General features: G+C 31.1%; 1 protein-coding gene across 1 annotated transcript in view; it reads right to left on the bottom strand.

Annotated features, from left to right (window-relative positions):
* Window positions 1-24,301, bottom strand: part of HELRODRAFT_185104 (hypothetical protein) — a 56,537-nt gene that overhangs the window by 26,336 nt on the left and 5,900 nt on the right. Inside the window, exon 3 of the mRNA XM_009029088.1 lies at window positions 18,894-19,209. Within this exon, the coding sequence (XP_009027336.1) occupies window positions 18,894-18,936 (43 nt within the window). The 5' untranslated portion in view covers window positions 18,937-19,209. The remainder of the gene's footprint in view (window positions 1-18,893; window positions 19,210-24,301) is intronic.

Here is a 24,301-nt window from a genome sequence, read left to right as displayed (position 1 = left end):
AGCGACGAATCTGGAACACTTAAGTAGTTTTCAACATTTAAAATCTTATATTTAAATAAAATTAAATTTAAACTAACATTTAAGTCTTATAAATTGGGAAAAACTGAAAGGTGTCAATCAAATGATTCGGTGAAAACAAACTGCAAAAATTTGTATTGAAAATGTATAAATGAAAACATTTTTTTCAACAGGTTATAAATGTATAAATAATATAAATAAATAAATACAGTATGAATGCAATAACAAAATGATGAACATTATATTATTTCAAAGAGTAGATTTGATTATGGCAGATCTTTCTCAATGTAATGTTAACGAATTGTTATCAACGTTATTTCGGTCAAGAAGAATGTGGCCCTGAATGAAACCAACTACTGATGTTAATTTGCTTTCAATTAAAATTTCAATTTGTCGACGTTTATAAATGACAATGCAACAAACAAGTTTTCTACAAAATGCTAAAAGAGTCATGAGTCTGATGTTTTTGAGCGACAAACTTTATTGAAATTCAAGAAACATCTTCAACAAACAACGCCAACAACAAAATTTAAATAACTTTTTTTCGTTTAAATTTTTTTTGTTCCGCTGACGTTGATGACTCTAACCACTAATGTATTTCAAAGTGACTTCAACACCATCTTAAAATTTTTTAACTTTATTTTACTTTGAAATATTTGCAAACAACTGTTCTAAGAGGCTTTCTATTACCAGTCCCATACATTTGAATATATTTTTATAGTTTCAAACAGCGAATTCACACTTTAACTTTTGAAAAATTTATAAGGTAACCGCGAACAAATTATTCCATTGTTTATTTAGCTTTAAAACATTATAAACATAAAAAACAAATCACAAAAAATTAAACAATGAACTAAAAATTGATATCATAAATATTTTGAATGTATTCATCCAAAATTTTTTCGATCTAGAGTTAACTTCAACATGCAGCGTCAAAACGAGTGGTCCCCAACGAAAGGGTTTCCTCACCGTACTGCGGGTTTTTTCAAATTTTAAAACTCTGCACATAACGACAAACGTGAACCTCACATTGTTTTTTTTTTGTTTTGTAAGGAATCTTTATAGACAAAGAGCTATAAAGAAAGTGACAGCTATATAGTGGCAACAGACAAATGCAAATATACAACATTTATTTACTAATCCACGCCCGTTTATTTTCATTATCTAGTGACACCCTGGATATAAATAAGAACGCGATGAGCAAATAAATAAATAAATTTATATGGCACACACGACGTTCTATTGCCGGCTTACTACCTACTGAACTAACGACATGATTTTAATTTCAAAATTAATGCGCGAATTTTTTCTAATTTTTGTTAACTTTTTCAATGAGATATTTTTCGTAAACAAATTTTATTTCAATAAAAATAGAAAACCCACATTGTTTTGTTGATTATCATGAAGCTTATCAAAATTTGTTTACATTCTGAGCCGCTTCGACCACGCTACACTTTCACACAGAGCTTCAGTTATTTATAATGAATAATAAGTAATAAAATATTCAACCGCTGGAAAGCCAAGTGTGTTTTTTGCATGCTATTACTTTCTATTCTGCAACTTTTTTCAGTTACGTCTTATATATTTCATTTCATTTTTCATTTTCAAAGTTTAATTCATAATCAACAACATATCAAATAAGTGAATAAAAGTTAGGAAGTTGAATATGCGGAGACCGAATAAGACTGTTTGTCTTGTGGTGGCCACCGCAGGTAGATACATGAATAGTTAATGAAATAAAATAAGGAAAATAACTGAAGCAGAAAGATAATTGAAGATAAATAAGTAAATGTTCGTGTCATACATATATAGACATATAACTATGTAAATGTTCGCTCAGTACATATATAAACACATAAATGTTTAACCATTCATAAAGACCATTCATCCGCATCATTTGTTCTAACGTATTCTTAATATAATATTAGGTGGTGGAGTCGAGATCCAGTGTCAATAAATAAGCACGGAATTTTGACTTGAAATGTTGTAGGTTTATGATGGCTTTTAGATGGGGAGGTACAAGTTCTGTCCAAATTTTAAGACCTGTTATTTTTATGCTAGTCTGGATTAATTTGAGGCGAGTTTTGTAGATATAGAAGAGAGGGGTGTGTCTAGTGGTTGTAGATTGAACGGAGTTACTTAATGTGTAGAAGTTGATAAAGTGAGGTGGGAGAAGATTGTTGATAAATTTAAAAACGAATAAAGCAGAGTAGTAAAGACAGATGAAGTTAAGTGGTAAAATTTTTTTTGCTAGGAAGAAGGGTTTAGGGTTAGGGTATTGTACGTATTGTATTGTATTGTATTAAACGTATTGATCTTTTTTGGAAAAGTATTAGGTTATTCAGGTGCCTTTTTGGACTATTTCCCCATAGTGTGATGCAGTAGGTTAGATAAGGGTAGATGAATGTGTAATAAAGCGTGCGAGGAGCAGAAAGAGAGAGTTTATATTTGATTTTGTAGAAGATGCCTGTGAGTTTGTTGATTTTGTCTGAGGTAGTTTGTAGGTGAGAATTCTATGAAAGATTTTCTGTGATGTTGATTCCAAGAAATTTGGTAGACAGGGTGCGGCTTATAGGAACACCATTAACTAATAGGTTTAGGTTAGGAGCTTGGTTGGTGAGTATTTTTGGGCCAAAAATAATGTATGCACATTTCGAATAATTTATGATTAGTTTGTTATTGGATAACCAGTTAGAGTATTTTTGGAGTTCAAGATTGATATGTTCAGAGCAATCTGGTAGGTTGTTGGAAGTAAAAAGAAGGTTGGTGTCGTCTGCGAACAGTACGCATTTGGTTGAGGGTGAAACATTGCAGAGGTCATTTATGTAGATAGAAAATAGAAGGGGTCCTAGTATGGATCCTTGTGGAACCCCGTGATGAATAAGAGCGTGCTTTGAATTGATGTTGTCCATGGAAACATATTGTGTCCGTGATGAAAGATAGCTTCTCATCCAGTTGTGAGCTGTGTTTCTTACTCCGTAATGATGTAGTTTGGATAGGAGTATTTTGTGATCGATGACATCGAAGGCTTTGGATAAGTCCAGGAAAATGCCAATAGAAAGATTTTTGTTATTCATTTCATTTAGTATATGAATTATATATATATATATATATGATATTTTACGAGTGAAAAAAAAAACAAAAAAAGATATATGTACACACACACACGCATATATGTATATGATATTTTAATTCGTTGTGTTCCGTCCTACTTTTAATTTGTGCGGCTGATTTGAGTAGATCGTTTAAAACAGTAGTTTGCACTTTGCCGCAGCTAAAATTGTATACGGCAAAAGGTTTCATTTGCTTTCAAGTTTTGTAATAATTTACAAATTGATAAAACTGTTAATATATTTCAGCAGAATAATTTTGTCATACATGATGAAGAGAATCTAATTGAATATTATGCAGATATTTTAGTGGTTAAGATCAGTTCAAAGCGAGCATAAAAACCATCCGGTATATTTTATGAACAAATGTTGTATTTGTTACTTCAGTCTGCTTTATTTCCCTATTCATTGTGCTCAGAAACAAACATGGTACAAAAAAACACAATTTTTAATGCAGATTTGTATCACTTGACTTGTTGACTGAGAATCAATTTCTGTCCATGTTTTTAAACTATCTCAAGTTTGGTTTGTGATAAGTAACGTTCTAACATACCTACCTGGATAGTATATGCTACCCTGAACTTAAAATTCAATTCAAATGCTTGCCAACATAAGGAAGAATTTATTAATAATTTTGGTGAATTGTTTAGAATTTTTAAACAAGATGAAAATGTAAAAAGTTGATGGTTGCATTCACAAACATTTTCTAAACATCGATCATTAACTAGACAATTAAAAAAGTTTTAAAGATTGTTGGCATGTAAAGGCAACAAAAAATTAAAGTTAATATTGTTGAGAATATAACAGAATAAAAGACAATGAGCGCGAACTTGTCAATGTGGCTAGTTCAGGAACATGAATCTTCCGGACAAATTAACACAAGTAAAAAATCCTAGTTAAATATTTATCGTAAAATGACCTCGGAAAAATGACCCTAAACGACCAGTTATTGGAAATTCCAACTTGAAAACCCCCAAGCAAAAAATCATCTGGCAAATACAAAAAAGTATTTGTTCAAAGATATTGCAAGAAGAGTTTTTTGGGAGGTTTTTTAATTACGGAACATCGATGGTAAAGATTTAACTTTGATCATTTTCTTTGGTGAAATTTTGTTGTAAAATAAATAAATTTTATAGATTTTGGCAAATTGATTATATATAAATGAATCACTTCAAAAAACCGGTAATAAACTTGGGTAGTTCTCACGAAACATAATTGCAAAAAATTAAAAAGTTTGCAGATTATCATAGCATCAATGCGTAATAAATAATATTCATTTAAATTTCAATTCACCAATCGATCACTTTCAATGTGGGCAGCATCTTCAAAGAAGCTCCTTTCACTCAAGCAAGGACAAAATTCATTTCTGAGTTATATTCTAATTGTGTGCATTTGAAGAGCTGGTCGTTTTGCACATATTAACAAATAAACCAATATTTAAAAAAGATTTCAGCACAGATTTCTTTGAGTTATAATTTTGCCGAGAACACTTCAACATGGACATCAATTTCTTATGTGCTCAACAGTCAACATTATCTGACGCAATTTTTATTATATCAATCTGATTTGCATGATTTATCTTGTTTTATAAGTTTAATCCTTATGTAATTTCAGTTCAGATCAACTAGCTGTCATTTTTAATGTTCATTTGTTTCTTGCTCTCTTGCTTGCTAGTTTGATTGCTTAGTTTTTTGTTCGTTCGTTTGTTCGTTTGCTTGTTTAACGGCGTTTCAGCACTGTTAACGACTATCTTTCCGCTACTGGTATTTTAATGCCTTCGGTTCACATATGTTTGTTAATAATGTTATTGTTGTTGTGGATTTATAATTTTGATATTTTTTGTACTAAATGTGGTTAACGAATGGAATTATTTTGTTTATGATATTTTCATTAAAGATTATTATACCAACTGCACCCCACTGTTTACCTGGAGTGAGTTCAAGCTGTACGCATCTTTAGCAGAATTGTTTACGTTAACATTGTTTCTGTTGACAATTGGAGCAACATTCGCGTGTTTCTCACTGCATTCATTGTGTTCATCAGCCATTTGTACTTTTTTGAATTTGCTGTTTTGCATTTGTTTGCTCATAATTCTTCCTGCTTGTTCTTATTTTTAACTGTTCACAAATATGTGGTTTTCCTGGTTGTTATGCTTGTTTTCTTTCGACTCTCTTTTTTTATGTTAGTGTATTTTTTTTATTATGATTGTAATTCATTGTTTATGAGTGTTTAGGTTTCTATGTTTGTATACGTATGTTCACAATTTTTTGCGGTTTATAAATATTTCTCCCATTTTTTACAATTTTTCAAGTTGTTTAAACGTTGTCATATGCTTGGTTATCTTGCTATAAACGTTTGTTTGATTTGTTTGTGTTGTTCATGCATGTTTTTATATATTTATGAGTTGTGTACATTGTTGCACTTCAATCAGTCAACTCTTCTTACCGATATTTTGTGAAACAAGAAAGTAACATTAAGTTTCAAATAAAAAGTTTGCTGTGCAAAAGTTGAAATGATATACATTTGAAACAATACTAAATGGTTTGCTACACCGCAACAACTGCTTCTTCATTCAGATTAATCATCACTCGAAAGCTTCTGTAGACTTCTTCATGGCACGCTTTTGAATTTAATTATATAATTAACGTTATGTTTTAGAACTGCAAAAATGTTACGATACGTTTGCTTCCTAGACAAACGGAGGCAATAAAGATGGCGTGAATGTAAATAAAGAAACGCCAACATAACCAAACGACAGAATTTTCATTTAAAGAATAATTTTCGTGACAGGCAACGATTTCTGAAGAGGATTGTCATCTTTTCTTCACTAAAAAAACAAAAATGCAATTGTCATGCCAGCGTTTAAAATAAACAAGTAACAATTTTCTTAATTGGACACTTTTAATGAAATGAAGAACAGGCATCAGAGTAATTTTAAGAGCTGTCGTATAGTTAAATTACTTTGAAACAATTCCATTGTTTAGCATACGGAGATGAAACTGTTTTTAAGTGGTTATTTATTTTTGGGTTATCATGATATCATCATATGCATCATCATCATTATTACCAATATCATCAAAATTATTTTTATTATTATTTTTATCATCATCATTTCATCTTAAACCTTCATTACTTTAGTTTTTATTATAGATAACAATATATATATATATATATATATATATATATATATATACATTTCGGAACGAGGTTTTCTTTAATACAAACATTATTGAAGATAATATATGCCCATTTTGCATTAATGACTTTCTTTAATGAACACTCAACAAGTCTGAATTTATTAAACTCGTATTTATTTAAAACAATAGACATGGTAAGGCTAACAGCGCTGTTTCGGGAAGTCCATCTTCAGAGCCTATGAAAATAAGAATAGCATGAAATATTTTTATAAAATTAGAATGCATATTAAATGTATGTGTAATAAAATTATTAAGAAAATAACGAGAAACCTTTGTTAGTGAAAACAATCAAAACATGTACAAATTAAATTTTTAACCATAACGTGGCCTTACCATGTCTATTGTTTTAAATAAATACGAGTTTAATAAATTCAGACTTGTTGAGTGTTTATATATATATATATATATATATAATATAGATATATATATATATATATATATATATATATATATGATATATACATATATAGCTGCTAGCTGTTGGTCAATTGTTTTATGCTGTTGATTTTTGGCGTTTTTTCGAGTCGTTTTTTAGTATTTTCGGTTGACTTTTGGACGGACTATTCACTTTAGTTTCAGAGAATTCAATTTTTCGGTTAATATCGATATTATAGGGGTTTTTGTTAATTTTTTAAGTTGAATTAATTTTCATTTTTTGGTATATTCGTTTTAAGCTGCGTTGTACAATATTCAGGTTGTTGGTGATTGGACAATTGCTAGCATACCGAATGCTAATGATAGAGTGTGCACTTGTTGTAAAAATGAAATTAAAAGAACTGAAAAAGAATTACAACGCAGTTCATGCAAATTTTATGTGCACACAAAGTGTGTAAACATATCTGATTCTTATTTACCTGTATTTAAAATGAAACATGTGAAATTTCATTGCGATGGCTGTCTGGAAATTTTCGAAAATTTTGACAATGCTTTAGTAAATGTTGATAGACATTTTGTAAAATCTGCAGTTGAAATTGCTGCTATTCCTGAATCAAACAAACAGCTCATTTCTGAAGTAAATGAAATGAAACAATTGTTGAATAATTTTGGAAAAGATAGTTTGGCCGTCGGTCCTGAGTTTGCTAAAGAAATGGATATAATGAAAAAAGAGTTGAAGGTTAGCTTTGCTGATGTTGTTAAAGGTGAATTTAAAAATAAAATAAAATCCGTCAATACCGAGGTCATGAATGTAAGTAGAAAATTAGATGAGGAGAGTGAGCGGAAAAAGAGAGAAAATAATATATTAGTATTTGGTCTTAAGGAACAAGGTACAATAATTTAGGAAAAAAATGTTGTACTAAAAATATGTAAAAAATTGTCATGTGATTTAATTGAAAATACTAATGATTTCAAAATAAGTAGACTGGGAATAAAAGGTGAGTCACCACGGCCTATGTTGGTTGCTGTCAGAAATAGCAATACCAAAACTGCCATCATGAAAAATTTGTTCAAAATCAAATCATTTGATTCTGATTTGAATAAAATTATAATTAGACATGATTTGACACCTCAGCAAAGATTGTCGTTGAAAAAAATGATTGATAAGGCAAAGGAAAAACAGGCGAATGACCATACGGGTTTTTTATACAGGGTCAGGGGAGAGCTGGGGAAATGGAGAATAGTAAAATTCAAAAAGATGGAGTTAACTTAGAAGGTGTAAAATCATATAAATATAGTGTTGGGTTGGTTAATAATGGGGTTAAATTTGGGTTATTAAATATTAGGTCAATTATTACTAAATGGGGGGATGTATATCAATTATTAATGGAGGGTCTGGATATTTTTATTATCGTTGAATCGTGGCATGGTTCCTCTGATCATATTTCGGTGAAAATGTCAATGCCACTTGGATATATAATTGTTGATTATTTGAGAGTAAATGATCCATACCATGGGGGGTTAATAATTTTTTTTCGAAATTGGTACAAATTTGAAAAAATAAATGTACCTGTTTTTTCATCATTTGAGGCACTTTGTCTTGCCTTGACAATTGATAGAGTTAAAATACTTTTTTTGGCGATGTGTCGGCCTGGCTCTGTAATGATATCTTCATTATTTTTTGAGGAACTGTCTTCAATATTAGAATTTGTAACATCACTATGTGATAAGGTAATTTTATTGGGTGATCTCAATATACATGTTGAGAAAAGTGATTGTGGTCACACTATCCGCCTTAATAATTTATTTGATCTGTTTCTAATGCGTAATGTCATAAATGAGCCTACGCATAATTTAGGAGGTATACTAGACCTCATCGTGTCTGGTTATCAAATGTCGGTTAATGATATCAAGATATATCCGAGTGGGGTACACTCGGATCATAGTTTGATAACGGCGTGTTTGCCTATATCACGTCCGCTTTCTCGTAAGATGAACAATCAGTGCGCTCTTGGAATCGAATTGATAAAAATGCCTGCTAATATTTTTAAACAATATATAGATTATTTTTTACCCTATTTTACGGAATTAATTAATTTGTGTCTGTCAACAGGCACATTTCCAGCTGTTTATAGGCATGCAATTATTATTCCTCTTCAGAAGCATGCGTCTTTAGACAAGAATGAACTTAAAAGTTTTTGACCTGTCTCGAATTTAACTTTTATTTCGAAGGTTTTGGAAACAATTCTAAAACAATAACTTCATAAACAATTTCTAAAGTATTTAAATGATAATAACTTTTTACGGCCTTGTTACAGGTATTGTCGGAACTTTTTGAGGCTTCTGATCACAATCAGGTCTCTCTTCTGACTCTACTTGATATGAGTGCCGCATTTGACTGTGTGAATCATGATACACTGTTACGTCGATTATGTTTAAGTTACGGTGTCTGTGACTTAGCTTTGGAATTTTTCAAATCTTATTTGTGCAAACGTACCCAGCAGGTTTATTATAATAATTCTTGGTCAAATACAGTTGATGTTTTGTCTGGGGTTCCCCAGGGGTCTGTCTTAGGCACGCTTCTTTTTACGTTATATAAAGCCGATATTATGTATTTCATTGATGAATTTTCTTTAAAGGGTTTTGCTTATGCAGATGATGTTCAGATAATTGCAAGTGCGGCGACTGGGGAGTTTGATTTTCTGATTGAAAGAATGTTGGATTGTTTGGGTGCATTGGATAGGTTGATGGGTTTGAATGGTATAAAATTGAATCGGGAAAAAACTCAGCTGGTACCAGTTGGAACTTGGCAGCAAACCTCTAGGATTAACGTTGATTTTGTGAAAATAAGTGACATGATTATTGATTTTGGAAAAATGGCTACAGTTTTGGGTTTTAAAATAGATAAAAATCTATGTATGGGTGAACATATAAAGGTTTTGGCAAAATCTTGTTCATTTCAATTGCGGCAATTGTATCAAATTAAAAAGAGTTTGAACAGATCAACCATGGTTACTCTGATTCATTCGTTCATACATTCTAGATTGGACTATTGTAATAGTTTGTTTTATGGTGTTTCGAAACATGAGATTGCTAAGTTGCAGATGGTTCAGAATAGAGCTGCAAGAATTGTTGTTGGTGCTAGTCGTGTTGAACATATTAGCCCAATTTTGTCGGAATTGCATTGGTTGCCGGTCAGCAAAAGAATTGTTTTTAAAGTCTGTATTTTGGTTTATAAATGCTTAAACGGATTGGCTCCGCAATATCTGTCCGAAATGTTGATTGACAGATCATCGATTTCTTTAAAAACTGGCCTACGATCAGATCGGGGAAACTTGTTAGTGGTCCCGGTTACTAAATTAAAGATTGCATCACGTAGTTTTGAAGTTTATGGACCAAGGCAATGGAATGAACTTCCATATTTTTTGCGCCGGTCTGGTCTGACACTTCCCCAGTTCAAAAGTCAATTGAAGACATATCTTTTTTCCTTGTAGAAAATTGCCATAGTTGTAAAGCGCCTATGAGAATGTTTTTAATAGGCGCTATATAAATGATCATATAATAATAATAATAATAATAATAATATATATATATATATCACACACACATATATATATATATATATGTGCGTGTGTGTGTATATATATATATGTATGTATATATATATATATATATATATGTGTGTGTGTGCGTGTGTGTGTGTGTATAATCATTATTATATTATCATCGGCTTTTGTTGGTGTAACTCCGTTTTGAAACGCATCTATTTAAGGCATTTCTATAAATGGGTGTTTCGGATTTTTTTCCTATCGTGCACACCCTTCCTTAGATACAATTTTTGCAAACAATTTTTGTTTAGCATTTTCTCAAGCATCATGCTATTTTTGTTGTGCCTCATACATATCATACAAAGGTTAAAATTTAGACTAATACAAAAATAAATTCCAATGTTGTGAGTTGTAAGCGGTGACTCTTGTTCAGAAGCACCCAATGTGCTTTTCTGCAGTTTAATGCTATTGGGGTTTATGTTTGTGTATGTCTAAATTTTAAATTTGTGAGGCAGAACAAAGACGCCGGAGTGGCGCTTGACAAAGAGGTTTGAAGAGTGTGTTCAATGAAAGAAAGACAAACCCGAGGCCTTTGGCCCTGAAGAAGCCGTAAATGGGGAGTAACGTTTATAAACGCTTATGAAGGTGATATAAATATTGAATTGTTTTTACAAATGTTCAGTGGCTAAAAAGTTTATAAATGTTCAAGTATTTACAAATATATGTTTGGCAATAATGAAATTAGAAAGAAAGATTACAAGAAATCATTTAAAAATAATATCCGACAAACAAAATTTTTTTTAAATGAATTTATTTTTTGTTTTACTTCATGTAAATTCATCAATAATTTTTGCAGTGTCAGCACAATTCAACGTTTCTTGTTCTATGGAAAATAATTGCTATATTATTAAATTTTTGTTCCCCCATTGTACTCCTCAAATAATTTTTAATTCTCTTCAAAACAGAAGACGACCTTTCACCGGATGCATTAGATAAAGGAATGGCTTGAAAAATTAGAGATGTCCGATGAAGTGTCACCGCAGCTAGCGCATCACATTTAGCTTTCAAACATATTAGATATTGCAGTAAAGAGTAAACTGCCAATGTTGCAAACGCTTATTAACGTCGAATTTAGCAAATAAATTAAATGTTTTAATTTTTATAATATCTTAAATTTATCTTAGTTTGCTAAGCGTTAGAACCGCCCCAGCAGTCGAGTGCTTTAAAGAAGCGTCTTGTAGGTTGACAATGCAAAATTATATAACGTTTGATGATGAAAAGATGATTTTTCAAAGACAGTTTGATATGTTTTATGATTGGTGTTGTTTTGGAAGTTAATTTGATAGTAAACAAATGTGTGGCCACCTACTAAATTTCTTTACATATGTTTAGATAATATCTAGTGGCGGTAATGATAGTACAAATTTGAATTGTTTTGCTTAATTGATGGATTTGCGGGTTTTGCAGATGTTGCTGGAATTGAATGAAACTGCTCTTGAGTTCTTAATAAATACGATTTTTGTTAATGATCATAACTTGGTTGCTTTACATACGTTGATGAACCAGTGCGCTAGTCAGCCGCTTGTCCTAAAAATGAATTGCCGTTGTACAAAATCACGAAAATCTCACAAATATTGTATTGAAAAAATTATACATAGTAACGTATTTTAAACGGATTTGAGTTAAAAAATTACAAAATGTAAATTAAATCATGATTTTAATAAATTGTCTGCCATAAAGCACAAGTGATGTTGTGTTTTGTTTCAACCTTTTCTGATAATGTTCGTCTTTTTGGAAATCTTATTTGTTAACTCCGTAAGAATATAAAAAATTAAAATCGTTCTTTTGCTTACACCATTTATTTAAAGCCCGCAATTATAAATAATATGTTGACATCATATCATTTTGATCAACATCTACCCAAGCAACTAGTAAATAATCTTATTCGTTTACAATACATTTGTCAAAAAGTAGAAAAAATTTTTGCTAAAATTGCAAAACTTCAAAGTTTTTGTTTCTAAGTGTTAAAATTTGATTAGATACTTGCCCAAGCCCCTCACACGCAAACCACTTTAAAAAGTTAAAAAGTCAGAAACTTGAAGAATTGAAAAATTTTCGTTGGTTTCCTGATGTATCCTGCTCTTGCGTTGAATCAAGTATAGAGGCATTGTGCAAGATGCCGTAACGTTGAATGAGTTGTAAAATTGAAAGAATACTAACACTTTTATGATTTTATTGATTTGATTGAAATTAAAATGGCAGTGAATTATTGAATATCGGAATTTTTATAACATACAATGACGTTTATCTGCAGTCTTTTGTATTTTTGGAACATACTATGTGCATTAACAGATATGTATTTTCAATAATGTATAACGTAAAAGTGTTCAAAAAGTTTAGAAGAAAATATTTATTGAACGCACGAAGTTAATTTTGTTCTTTCATTTGAAAATTTTGTTGACTTGTTATGGCTGCAAATGATGAATTGAAACAATAATTTCATTTTGTATACTTTTAAGAGGCTACAAAAAATGGTTTCTCATCTTTACGCTTGCTTTTAACAAAGAAACACATAAAAATTAAAATTTTCGAATTCGATCAAAATATAAATTCTACACATAGTCATAACTTGCACTCTTTTCAGTTCGAATTTTTCGCATTATTTCAAACATTTTATTAGTTTATTAATCTGTGTCGCATGTTATGACAATCTAGTATATTTCGTGATAGGATCGTTTGATGTATGGTTTCCATATGAGTTCTAATGGCTCTCTTTTGTGCATAGTTAGCACTATCCCATCACGAGAGATGTACACTAATATAATGTACGGCAACAAAAACCACAACCATCTACTAAGAATTGCTGAAGCGATCTTCATTGCCACCGCAAATTAACAAGCAATAAAAACGAGCAACATCAGTACCGATCAGAAGAATATTAATGAAAGACTTTACAATCAAAAAAATTAACAGAACAAACATATGATGAACGGACAGGACAAAGATATAATAAAAAAAAGACCAAACAGAATAAAAACACTTTGCGCACACAGAGATTTGCAAAACTTTGAAATATATTTTTGTAAGGACTGATGATGAGTAAAATCGAAACAGAACCTACAGGCTTCATCATGAACACAAATGATTTTTTATTAATTTTAATAAATTAAATAATAAATCATAAAATTACTGTTAAAAATATTGAAAAGCTCAACCGTAAACTTTCAAAAGCTAAAATTCTGTAGATTTTATCAAATATTGCATCAATTATGGTCTCCTTACAACCTATATATATATATATATATATATATATAAAACTAGGGTTAGGATACAATTGTTAGGAAATATCACCGCATTATCAGCTTTGATCAGTTTCTAGTTTAATTTTTCAATATTTCGTGTCGTATTTTTGTCTAGTTTTTTAAACCTATTTTTATAGAAAACAAAATTAAATTACTTTTTTATCCGTTTTTATCTTATACAGAAAAAGCTTTTTTATTGTAATCCTTTACCATTTTCAATGAGTATGTATTCAACTATTGGTTGTATCTTATAAATACTTATATATCTGTGCGATCAGACTTTATTGGCTCCAATATACATATATATATATATATTGTTATAACCGTGCTACCGAACGCACTAGATTCTAGCGTATTCTAGAATGTTCTAGTGACTGGAACGTTCTAGAGTATGCTGGAATCGGACCATCGGGAAGAATCTAGAAACGACGCTTGCGAAGAGTATATAAGCGCACGTCGCAAGATATTTGTGATTGGTGATATTCGTGATTGGGATATTCGTGATTAGTGATATTCGTGATTAGTGATATTCGTGATTAGTGAAATTCGTGATTTTGTGAATAGCGATTCGGTGAATTATTTAAAGCGATATTTGAATTGTTTGTTGACGTTGTCATAGCGATAGATTTTGAAAGATTTAAAAGTTAATTGTTGCGTTAGTGCGAATTTACTGGAAATAAACGATTAGTTGATTTCTTCTGTAAATAAAGTTTAATAACTAATAATAGTTGATTTCTTCTGTAAATAAAGTTTAATAACTAATAATAGTTGATTTCTTCTGTAAATAAAGTTTAATAACTGTTTGGAGTATTTTATTCAATCGAAGATTTGAACCCGTCGCATCGTAAACCGGTTACGACAGCGAGTATTATGACAATATTGTTGTATCTTATAAATACTTATATATCTGTGCGATCAGACTTTATTGGCTCCAATATACATATATATATATATATTGTTGTATCTTATAAATACTTATATATCTGTGCGATCAGACTTTATTGGCTCCAATATATATATATATATATATATTGTTGTATCTTATAAATACTTATATATCTGTGCGATCAGACTTTATTGGCTCCAATATATATATATATATATATATATATATATATATATATATATATATATATGAATATACATATATATATATATATATGAATATATATATATATATATATATAGTTTAGAACGAGTATTTCTTTGACGCATGTGTCATTGAAATTAAATGCCCGCTGTGCGTTCAAAAGTTTTTTTTTTAAAGATTCAATGCGACGTAATTGTTTATATTCATATTTATTTGGATCATCCATAAATTATCAATTCGGGTCAGCTTACAGCGCTGCTTCAGCTGCCATCTTCGGAGCCAAATTGAAATACTATGAATAATGTTGTAATAGTAATTAACATGAATGATGTGAATTAGGGTATATAATTTATATTTATAACTTAATATTTTGTATTAACTTTGATAACTATTGAAATCTAACGTTAAATAAAGGTGGCCTGTTCACAAACTCGCTGTAGCTTATTTTGGCTTCGTTAATATGATAAATAATTTTAGCATAGTACATACATACGTTATACGTTGCAATTAATAAAAGGTGGCCTACGCTCTAATTCTAACACAAAACACTGAAAAGCTTGAAAATTTTATTGCAGTCACTTTGAGCTACACAGTTCACTACGTCATACATGTGCCAATAAAACAAGCGGAAAATTAGATAATGCGCGGCACTAAACTTTGCATTCTGTAAAACAAAATCATTAATGACAATAACAACAACAATAATAAAAGTAACAGCAGAAGCAGCAGCAACAAGAGTAATAAAAAGCGTTGGAAAACAACTGAAATGTAGGAGCAAGGAGAACAGCGATCCGCAGGGATTAATAAGAGTTTTTATAATCAAGCTTCAAAGAGAATTTCAACAGTAATTTCAAACTTTTGTTATCGAGCAAATGTTGGTATTAAAAACTAACCAACAACAACTTTTGTAAGGAGCGTGATGTCCGCGATGCATGCTCAAATGTTCATAATTTGCTCATCCCGCTCAAATATTTTTTGGGAGATACAATGCAATTTATTCAAAACGATCTTCAATACAAAAATCTTGTAGATAATAAGAAGAAAAATAGAAAGAAAAGAGCATAGCTCAGAAAAAGAACAAGCTGCCATAAATAACTGATAAACAAATCTAGCAGGACAATTTGCATGGACATCCTGGAAACACTTTTGCGACAAGAAGCAGTAAAACAGATTACAGACAGTGACAACAACAGGAAGTTCCTTAAACAAGAATTTTTAAACAAAATAATTTTAGGTTTATCTGCTAAGTTCAAATTTACAAATTTTTAAATGGTAAAGATCGCAAATTTTTGTTAATTACAATGTGTAATTACGCTGAGAATAAATGAAACAGATTCTGTAGTTGTTAAAAGCATTAAATCGCAATTTGATAGTTGTTTTTCAGTAAATAGAAGCAACATCAATGGAATCAACATCACATTATATCACAGCACACAAACACGAGAGCATCAACATAGACAGCCAACCAAAACAATGGTTGACAACATATGAAAGTTTTATAGCTGTTGTTTGACAACGTGCTGTCAAAAATTTGTAGAAAGAACCAACCAACCACAAACAAAACACCAGCCTAATTACTACTAGCAACGTTATGGTAAAAACGAGATATTAATTTTTAATTATTCGAGGTACACCAGATAAGGATTAGGATTGCTCTGCTACACCTCGTTTCCTCACACTGCTGATGGTGCTCACCATTCTCCACAAATTCGTTTGTAGTTGGTGTTATTATCAACTTTTTAATGATGCATTATCATTATTTGCGGCAATATTTCATTGCTGTTTATATTGTTTTTATGGACAACACTAGAAAATTTTAATCAACAGCGCCATAAAAAGCATCTCGACTCCTCAAGCACTTCATTCTGTTGGCCACTCGAACAGAATGATGACCCCGATGAGGACAGTGACGATGATGACCATGAAGATGACCATGCAGAGCAGCACACCACCTTTAATCTCATCCACAAATTCAACTACCAAATAGATGATAAAAATGAAAAATAATAAGTTGCTGCTATCTTTCTAATGGTTACTCCTCATGAGGCAATGGTGACGTGAGCAAGCTTCATTAAGTCACATTCCATCTCGTTGTGACGATAACATATCTACTTCACACAAACAAAATAATTTAATAGTGTTTAACAGCCAGACAATGACTGGTTGTGCAATTTTAAAATTTTATTTGTTTGAAGCAAATGAAAGACCTCCCTTCAAATTACAACAACGCAAAAACAGATGCTGCCTGTTTCGCTTAATTTTGAAAAATTATTTTGACATCCATCTGCAACAAAAATTTTATTCCACTGAAAAATGGCAATGTCTACCATTCAACTAGAAATGCTCAGAAAAAGTTCATAGGACAAAACAATAATTTGCATACGTTTGCATATCCTCGGACTGTTCAATTCGTAACAACAAGCCGCAAACGAGGACGACGCGAGCCCGTCGAACATGATGCGGCACCATCGAAGAGGAAGAGATCGTTCCATGCCAAGCGCCACATGGAGTGTGGGGAATGAAAATGTTAGATAGTAAGCAGACGAACGATGATGCGACTGAGACAGAAAATTTTTTGTTGAGACTCATTTGTCATCAACATTTGGTCTAGCGAAGGTGTATGCAAAGTTGTTAGTGATGAAGATATCGATATGATGATGGTGGTGATGATGCTGATGTTATGATTCGATTGACAATTTGGTATTGCCGTCATATTTATTAATTAGATTGTTAGTGAAATTTACACCATTCTTGGAAACAAAAGACTTGTGATGAAATAATAATATGTGAGGAAAATGATAGGGCTTCGATGTGGTTAACTAAGTAAATTGTGTCATGTTGTTAACTGCGCAGAATTAAGATTTAGCCAAGACACCACCTACAGCATATCTTCTATACAGGATCTCAGTTTGCTCATTTAATAATTATTTCTGCTAATTTTCATACGTTGTTGGAATAATTGATTGATCAGTTAATCATTCCATTAGAATTTAGAAGATTGATTAATTGATTGAATGAAACAATTAATTGGTTGATAGATTGGTAACAAAAAAGTTTTTGCTAAATATTTATACATCATCATTTGAACGGTTCTTTATATACTTCAAATGTATTTTGTTTTCGAACTTTTTAAATTTAAAAGAATTAATACGTTATTTCTATTCATGAAATATTTAAAATTCTTACAAACTTCATTAAAATTTTATTTAAAATATTTAAAAGTATTTTTTCATTGTTATATTTTCCATTTTTGTTTCCCACATTTTCTTCCATCTAACAAAGCAACAAGCTCAAATTCGTGGCGAAGGCAATATCATTTTGTTCTGGCAGTTTGTTTATGAACGTAATTTTGCATACAATGATGATGCATCTTACAATGGCACTGCATGCATGTGCGGGAAATATTTTTGCTTGTTTGAAAAAAATGGCATTTCATCGATAGCAACATCTAAGTTATGACTGTTCATTGTAAGATTGTTCAATATTATGTACAGAACGAAATAAACAAGTTTTATTGTGTCTGGTTAAGTTATATTGATAATTATTATTTCATTCAAACTTTTTAATTATTTGTTTTATGTTAGTTCAAAAAATTATAAGGAAGTTAAATGCAGACTAAATTGCGAATAAATAAGAAACGGAAACCAAATCAATAATGATGGAGAACGTGCAGCGTAACGGGTTTATTGTAGAATCAAATTGTACGACACGCCGATTGTTATCTTTCCAAGGATACTTGGATATATTCCATTTGAATGTTTTACTTATGAAAAAATGAATCAATTGTTTAGCGCTCACATAGAAAATAATTAAACTAGCTAAATAATAATTATACAAAAAAATTAATCAAGTTATTTGAGTGTCTTACCTCGGGGGAACAGGGTCTCTGGACGCTAAACGAAGATTGATTGATTGATTTGAGTGTCTTAACATTTTGCATTCAAAGTTTGAAAAGTTTTTGAAATGTTTATGAATACTTCAAATTTGATAACTAACATTTTTTTTTACATTTTTTCACATATAATTTTTAACTGCTGCTAAATTAAAAACTGAAAATTAATAAGAAAAACCAAACTTTCGAGTATCTTCAATAGTTCACTTCAACTTTTTACAAGTAAACAACAAACGCACATGCACAAGCGAGGAGCCATGTGCAAAACATTCAGACACTTGCAATGTTGGAATGAATTATTAATAATGTCAAGAGCAAGTTTATAAAGTAGCAATTGTTAAACAACTTTTGATTGACCAACTTGTAGATAAAGCATTGGATCTGTGCCTGTTGCGTCCCATCATCTGACCTCACGATGTAGATCACTCTTGATGTCTCTTTCGCTTCTTTTGTTGATGACGTTTTCTGAACTATTTTAAAATTTTGAACGTTGTTGTTGTTGGGGATGATGCGGCTATTAAGATTCAACCAAAATATTCATAAGTTGAACGTTTCCGCCAATGTATCAACAAATTTAAATAAATTTAATTTTAAACGTCTTCAGCAGTTGAAATTCTACGTACACCACTCATGCGTTTTCAGTGAAGATTTCTTTTGATGAAACTTCCTTGGAAGACCTGTTTCATTCAGATTTAAAATTAATCCGTTGTTTAAATGTTTAATGTAAAAAATAACAAAAAAATAAGTTTTCAAACTTTATACGGTCTTAATGATTTCATTCTCATTTTGAGAAGTTTTTGAAATGTTTTTAAATGCATCCGATAGGTTATGACATAGTTATACACAAATATAAAATATAAAAAACTTGTCAAGCTATTGTAAATTAAAAACTAAAACAACTTCAAGCTCAATTCAACATTTAATCCGAAACTGATTGAATGTTTGAAACACAATTCAACAATGAAATAAACGATGATGCTCGGGTATTTTATTACGTAGCAACATATTTCCTTTTTCCGATTTAAAACATTTCACTCGCCACATCGTTGCAAGCTACAAATTAAAAAAGCAAAGCCATTGCATGTTATAGAGTAAGAGTGGCTTCAAAGCAATTTCATTATACAAGGAAAAGTATTTTTTGAAATATAAAACATGACATTTAATTGAGATCCCACGAACAGTTTATGCTGAAACTGAAAAATAAATAAAAGCCAGATTTTATTAATGTTTTAATCTATTTTGTATCAACTATATTTATTAAAATGAACTCATCCAACACAACCTTGCATGGATGGCCTAATTTTTCACAATAATTAAACTAGAATTGTCCAAAAACGATCTGTCAGTTTGTTTTGAAAAAGCGAAATAGTTGTTGATACGAATTTATCAAATTTTATTCTTTAAACCATTCTCTGTCAAACACAGAAAATGTTACAACATGCAAAACAATACAAATAATTAGGCATGTAAATAACAGTAATTAAAACTAATTTAAAACATATGAAATGATGTGTAGTCTATGCAGTGTGGCTAATGAAAATAGATTGTTTTAATTAAATTAGGATAACGGTTTAAAAGACAAACATAAATAAATTTAAAAATATATGAATCTTTTCAATTGAACCCTTTAGAGCTAAAATATTATGCTGATTATTATGTGAATGAGTATGTGACTCATTAAATGTAAATTAAATGGGTTTTTAATGAATGAAATGTTGTTAAGTTATTATTGCATATAAGTAGATAGATGGGTTGAAACGAAAGAACAAGAATTGTGATTGTAAATTAATTTTATTTTCACTTCATTTCTATTCTTTCAGTGGCAATGAATGCAAAGCCTGGGCGAGATGCGTGTGCGTCCGGAGTCGGCAAACTGCTAAGCGTACAACCTTTTATTATAGGATTATAAAGGACTTATTAACATTTTGTTGTTAAAATTGCGGCTGGCATGTTCGGTGTTTTGGCTCAAAAATGGACAAGCGAAAGCGAGCGATAGAAATAAGTTGTTAAAACTTATAACTTAAAAAAAACGTTTCTCAAACGTTCAAATGCCATGACATGTTTGAGCTCAAATTGGCGCCGGCCAGCGATTCTGAAAAGAACAATCAATGCAGCCCAGGCTAGATGGACGCTCAGTCAGCTACCTTGTTGATCCTGCTAGTAGTCATATGCTTGTCTTAAAAATTAAGCTCTACATGTCTAAGCACAAACTATAACACGATGAAGCTGCAAATGGTTCATTAGGCCACCCATGAATTTTTGGATCGTAAATTTCTACTTAGATAACTGTGATAATTCTATAGCTCATACATGCAAAAAAGTTCGGACTCTAGCTAGAACGAACGCGTTTATTAAATCAATGGAGTAAGCGAAAGCTGAAGTGCTACCATGGGCGTTACGTGAGGTGGACAGGCTCAACAGGAACCATGAAACGATTGGCTAACGCAAGCGGTGAAGATTTGGGCTGTAACAGATCTTCTACATAGGATGGGTGGAGAAATGTGATAGAGTAGTTTTATGCTATTTTACTGCGAGTTTGAAAGACTAGGATCAACAATATTAATTACCATATTACATCATAAACATCAAATCACGCCAAACTTCATGCCGGCTCGGACGTCGCTCGGGTGAACAAGGTCGGCGTCCCTTATTATTCCAAAAAGGGCCAAAAAACTAGCCACTGGACAAGAAAAAATCAAACTAAAGCATATGATCATCAGAACAAGACTTGGCAAAACACAAGGGTTACAGCCGGTCTGCAGAGGATATAAAAGATCCATCCCATACCATTAAATGCTAAAATTCGTATTCTGCACATGTTAGTATGGCCGGTAGCAATTTATGTTTGGAAGGTTAGACATTGAAAAAAAAGATGAAAAAAAATTAAAACATTTGAAATGAAAAATTTAAGAAAAATCTGAGGGTGACAGAAAAACCGACAAATGGGTTCTAAAAACGACTGGATTACATCAAAAATTACTGCCTTAAGTCAAAAAGAAATAATTAAGCTACATTTGTCACATCTTCAGGAAACACCAATGCATTAAAAAAGATATAATAAAAGGGACGCTGTCCGAATCAAAGCGAAGAAGAAGGCAGTGAAAAAAATGGATCGATGACTTAAAAGATTGGACGGATTTAAAAATGGAAGAGTAGCTGAGAAAGACGCAGGACAGAGTTAACTGGAAAAACATGTTTATGATGCAGCCTATTCTGGAATTGAGGATGGTTAAAGACAAGAAAGGACAATCGCATTTGAACAGTAATATAAAATAAAATACAAAATTATTATTAAAAATAAAAAGACAAGTTTAATTAATGTATAGATAGTTATTTGGAAAAAAAAGAAGAAAAAAGTTTGAAAGCAAAAAATAGATGAATGAATAAATGAATGAATGAATATAATAGTGATATAAAAATATATTTAAAATTGTCAGTTTAACTAACTATTAGACATTAGTGATTGGATTGATAATGGGTTTTTTTATTTTGTAGTAATAAATAACTGATGAGGTCATATTTGTGTTTGCGTTCTCTTTCTCTCAAGTTTATGCGTCTGTGTTGTTGAGTGGTAACAAAGGGTAAATGATATGATTAGTGTTTGGTTCTACCTTTTTTGGAATAGGCGTGCTAAAAATGTGTGCAATGTTTGGCGTATGATTTCGGTAAATATTACAGGCGGGTAAGTTTGCTGCTGAGTCATTATAAAATTTAGACGCTGCAGTTCTTGCTTGGGGGCAAAACTAGACCAAGATGGAGAAAGCGGCATATTTGATATGCTAAAATAGTTGATTTTCAGTTACATCAAAAATATTTTTGCCCATGTGTTTGATGTTTTGAGGACATAAATGATTGGTTGAATATGAACCAATTTGAACGTTTGAAGTTAAACCCTGTTAAAGCAGAGTTAATTTGGTTTGGATCCCAAAAGGTTAAAGCCGAAATTGGTAGTATTATACAACTTTTGATTTTTTTGGTAACCGGTTGCACGCAGTTAAGACGGTTAAAAACTTGAGAGTACTATTTGACAATTTATTGACTATGTTACCACTTGCAGTGAAACTTTTTACAACTTGTTTTCTACAGCTGCGTAATTTATATCAAACTAAAATATGTCTCTCAACTGATATCTTCACTAGTCTTGTGGTATCATTTGTATTGTCGAGGTTAAACTATTGTAACTCGTTGATGTTTGATGCCGGAGTTCAACGCATTCAAAAAACTTCTGCAAGACTATTTGTTGGGCTTTCAAACTTTTTCTTATTTTATTCTTATCAATTTAATTTAGAAAATTTATCTGAAAATTAATTCTGATGCAAAAAAATTTGATTTATTACTTTTATTAACAATGGATAAACATTAAACAGAAATGTCATCTTTTTTCATTTTTTTTTAAAATTTCGAAAAGACGGTTTTGCAACAAGTTTCTTAAGTTTTACATATTGAACTCATGCGCCAATCGACTGAAACCAAACTAGCAAACATGTATCTGCACGCACATTTATCTATAAAATATTTATGAAATCACAATACAGCAAAGAGAAAAATCTATTGAGAGCTGTGAACCAAGAAATGGAAAAGAATCACATCAAGTTGTGAACCACGTCGAATTGTGAACTTTTCTGTAGGAAATAAAAATTAATAAAAGATTAATTAAAAACTTTGTTTTCTGAAGAAATAAGTTGAAAACAATGATGAAAAATAGGTACAAAAAATTAAAAAATTGTACCAGAAATTGATCAAAGCTGAAAATTAAATGATAATTCTTAATAATTGTATTTACTCACGACAGTTTCAACCCCAATAACATATATGTATATAAGTGTGTGTGTATGTGTGTGTGTGTGTGTGTGTGTGTGTGTGTGTGTGTGTGTGTGGTGTGGATATTCATATTCCTAGGAATAAATGTGCAAAGGTTCATAGTGGTTGAAGACGAGTGTTTGCATTGCAATCATGGGTTGGCGTTGTGGAAAAGCAAGAAATATTAGAGTCTGGTTTATCCTGTTTGCGATATTTCCTCACAAACATCACTTTTCATAATTATTAATCAAACTTTTAAAATAACGAGCTTGTTTGAAAAAGATTGTATGTATAACAGTTTCAAATTATCAATTTAAAAATAAAAATGTTGATAGAGCGTTTAATGCAGTTTCATTAAAAATTAAAAATATTTCTTCGTTAATCAATTATGAGAATTTTGTAAATGTGTGTTTTCACGTTTCAGTTTAATTTTATCAAAACAGTTAAAAAACGAAGCTTTTGAAATTTTCAAATAAGTATGTAAAGAACGTGAATAGTAATAGAAAGAAAAGAATTGCCACACGAACGTTGAGAATCTCATCTAGACAAAAGGAAAAGATTGTTCTTATCGATCAGGGCATTCAAAACACTATTGTTCGTCATTTATCGTCGACGTTGTCATCATCCTCCTACCACATTATTACAGGATCCATCTAGGTTGTCTTCGTCACCATTGCATGATCTCTGGGTTATCGTCACATTGACATCAACTTCTTCATCGTCGTCAAAAGAACTGAAATCAAATGGTCCTCAATGCCCCTAATGTGGTAAACTATGCGCATCAGATTTTGGATTAAGAAGTCATCTACGATCTCACAGAAGGCCGAATGTCACTTGATAGCGACTCAACGTCCTCGCCATTTCGGTGAACACAACAACAAAACATATATATATATATATAATATATATAAATAAATAAATATAAATATAAATAAATAATGGGCTTAAATGTAAGTTATATATGCCCAT

Source organism: Helobdella robusta (genome assembly GCF_000326865.2).
Source record: "Helobdella robusta unplaced genomic scaffold HELROscaffold_6, whole genome shotgun sequence".
Taxonomy (NCBI): domain Eukaryota; kingdom Metazoa; phylum Annelida; class Clitellata; order Rhynchobdellida; family Glossiphoniidae; genus Helobdella; species Helobdella robusta.
This window is presented reverse-complemented; position numbering and strand designations above follow the sequence as displayed.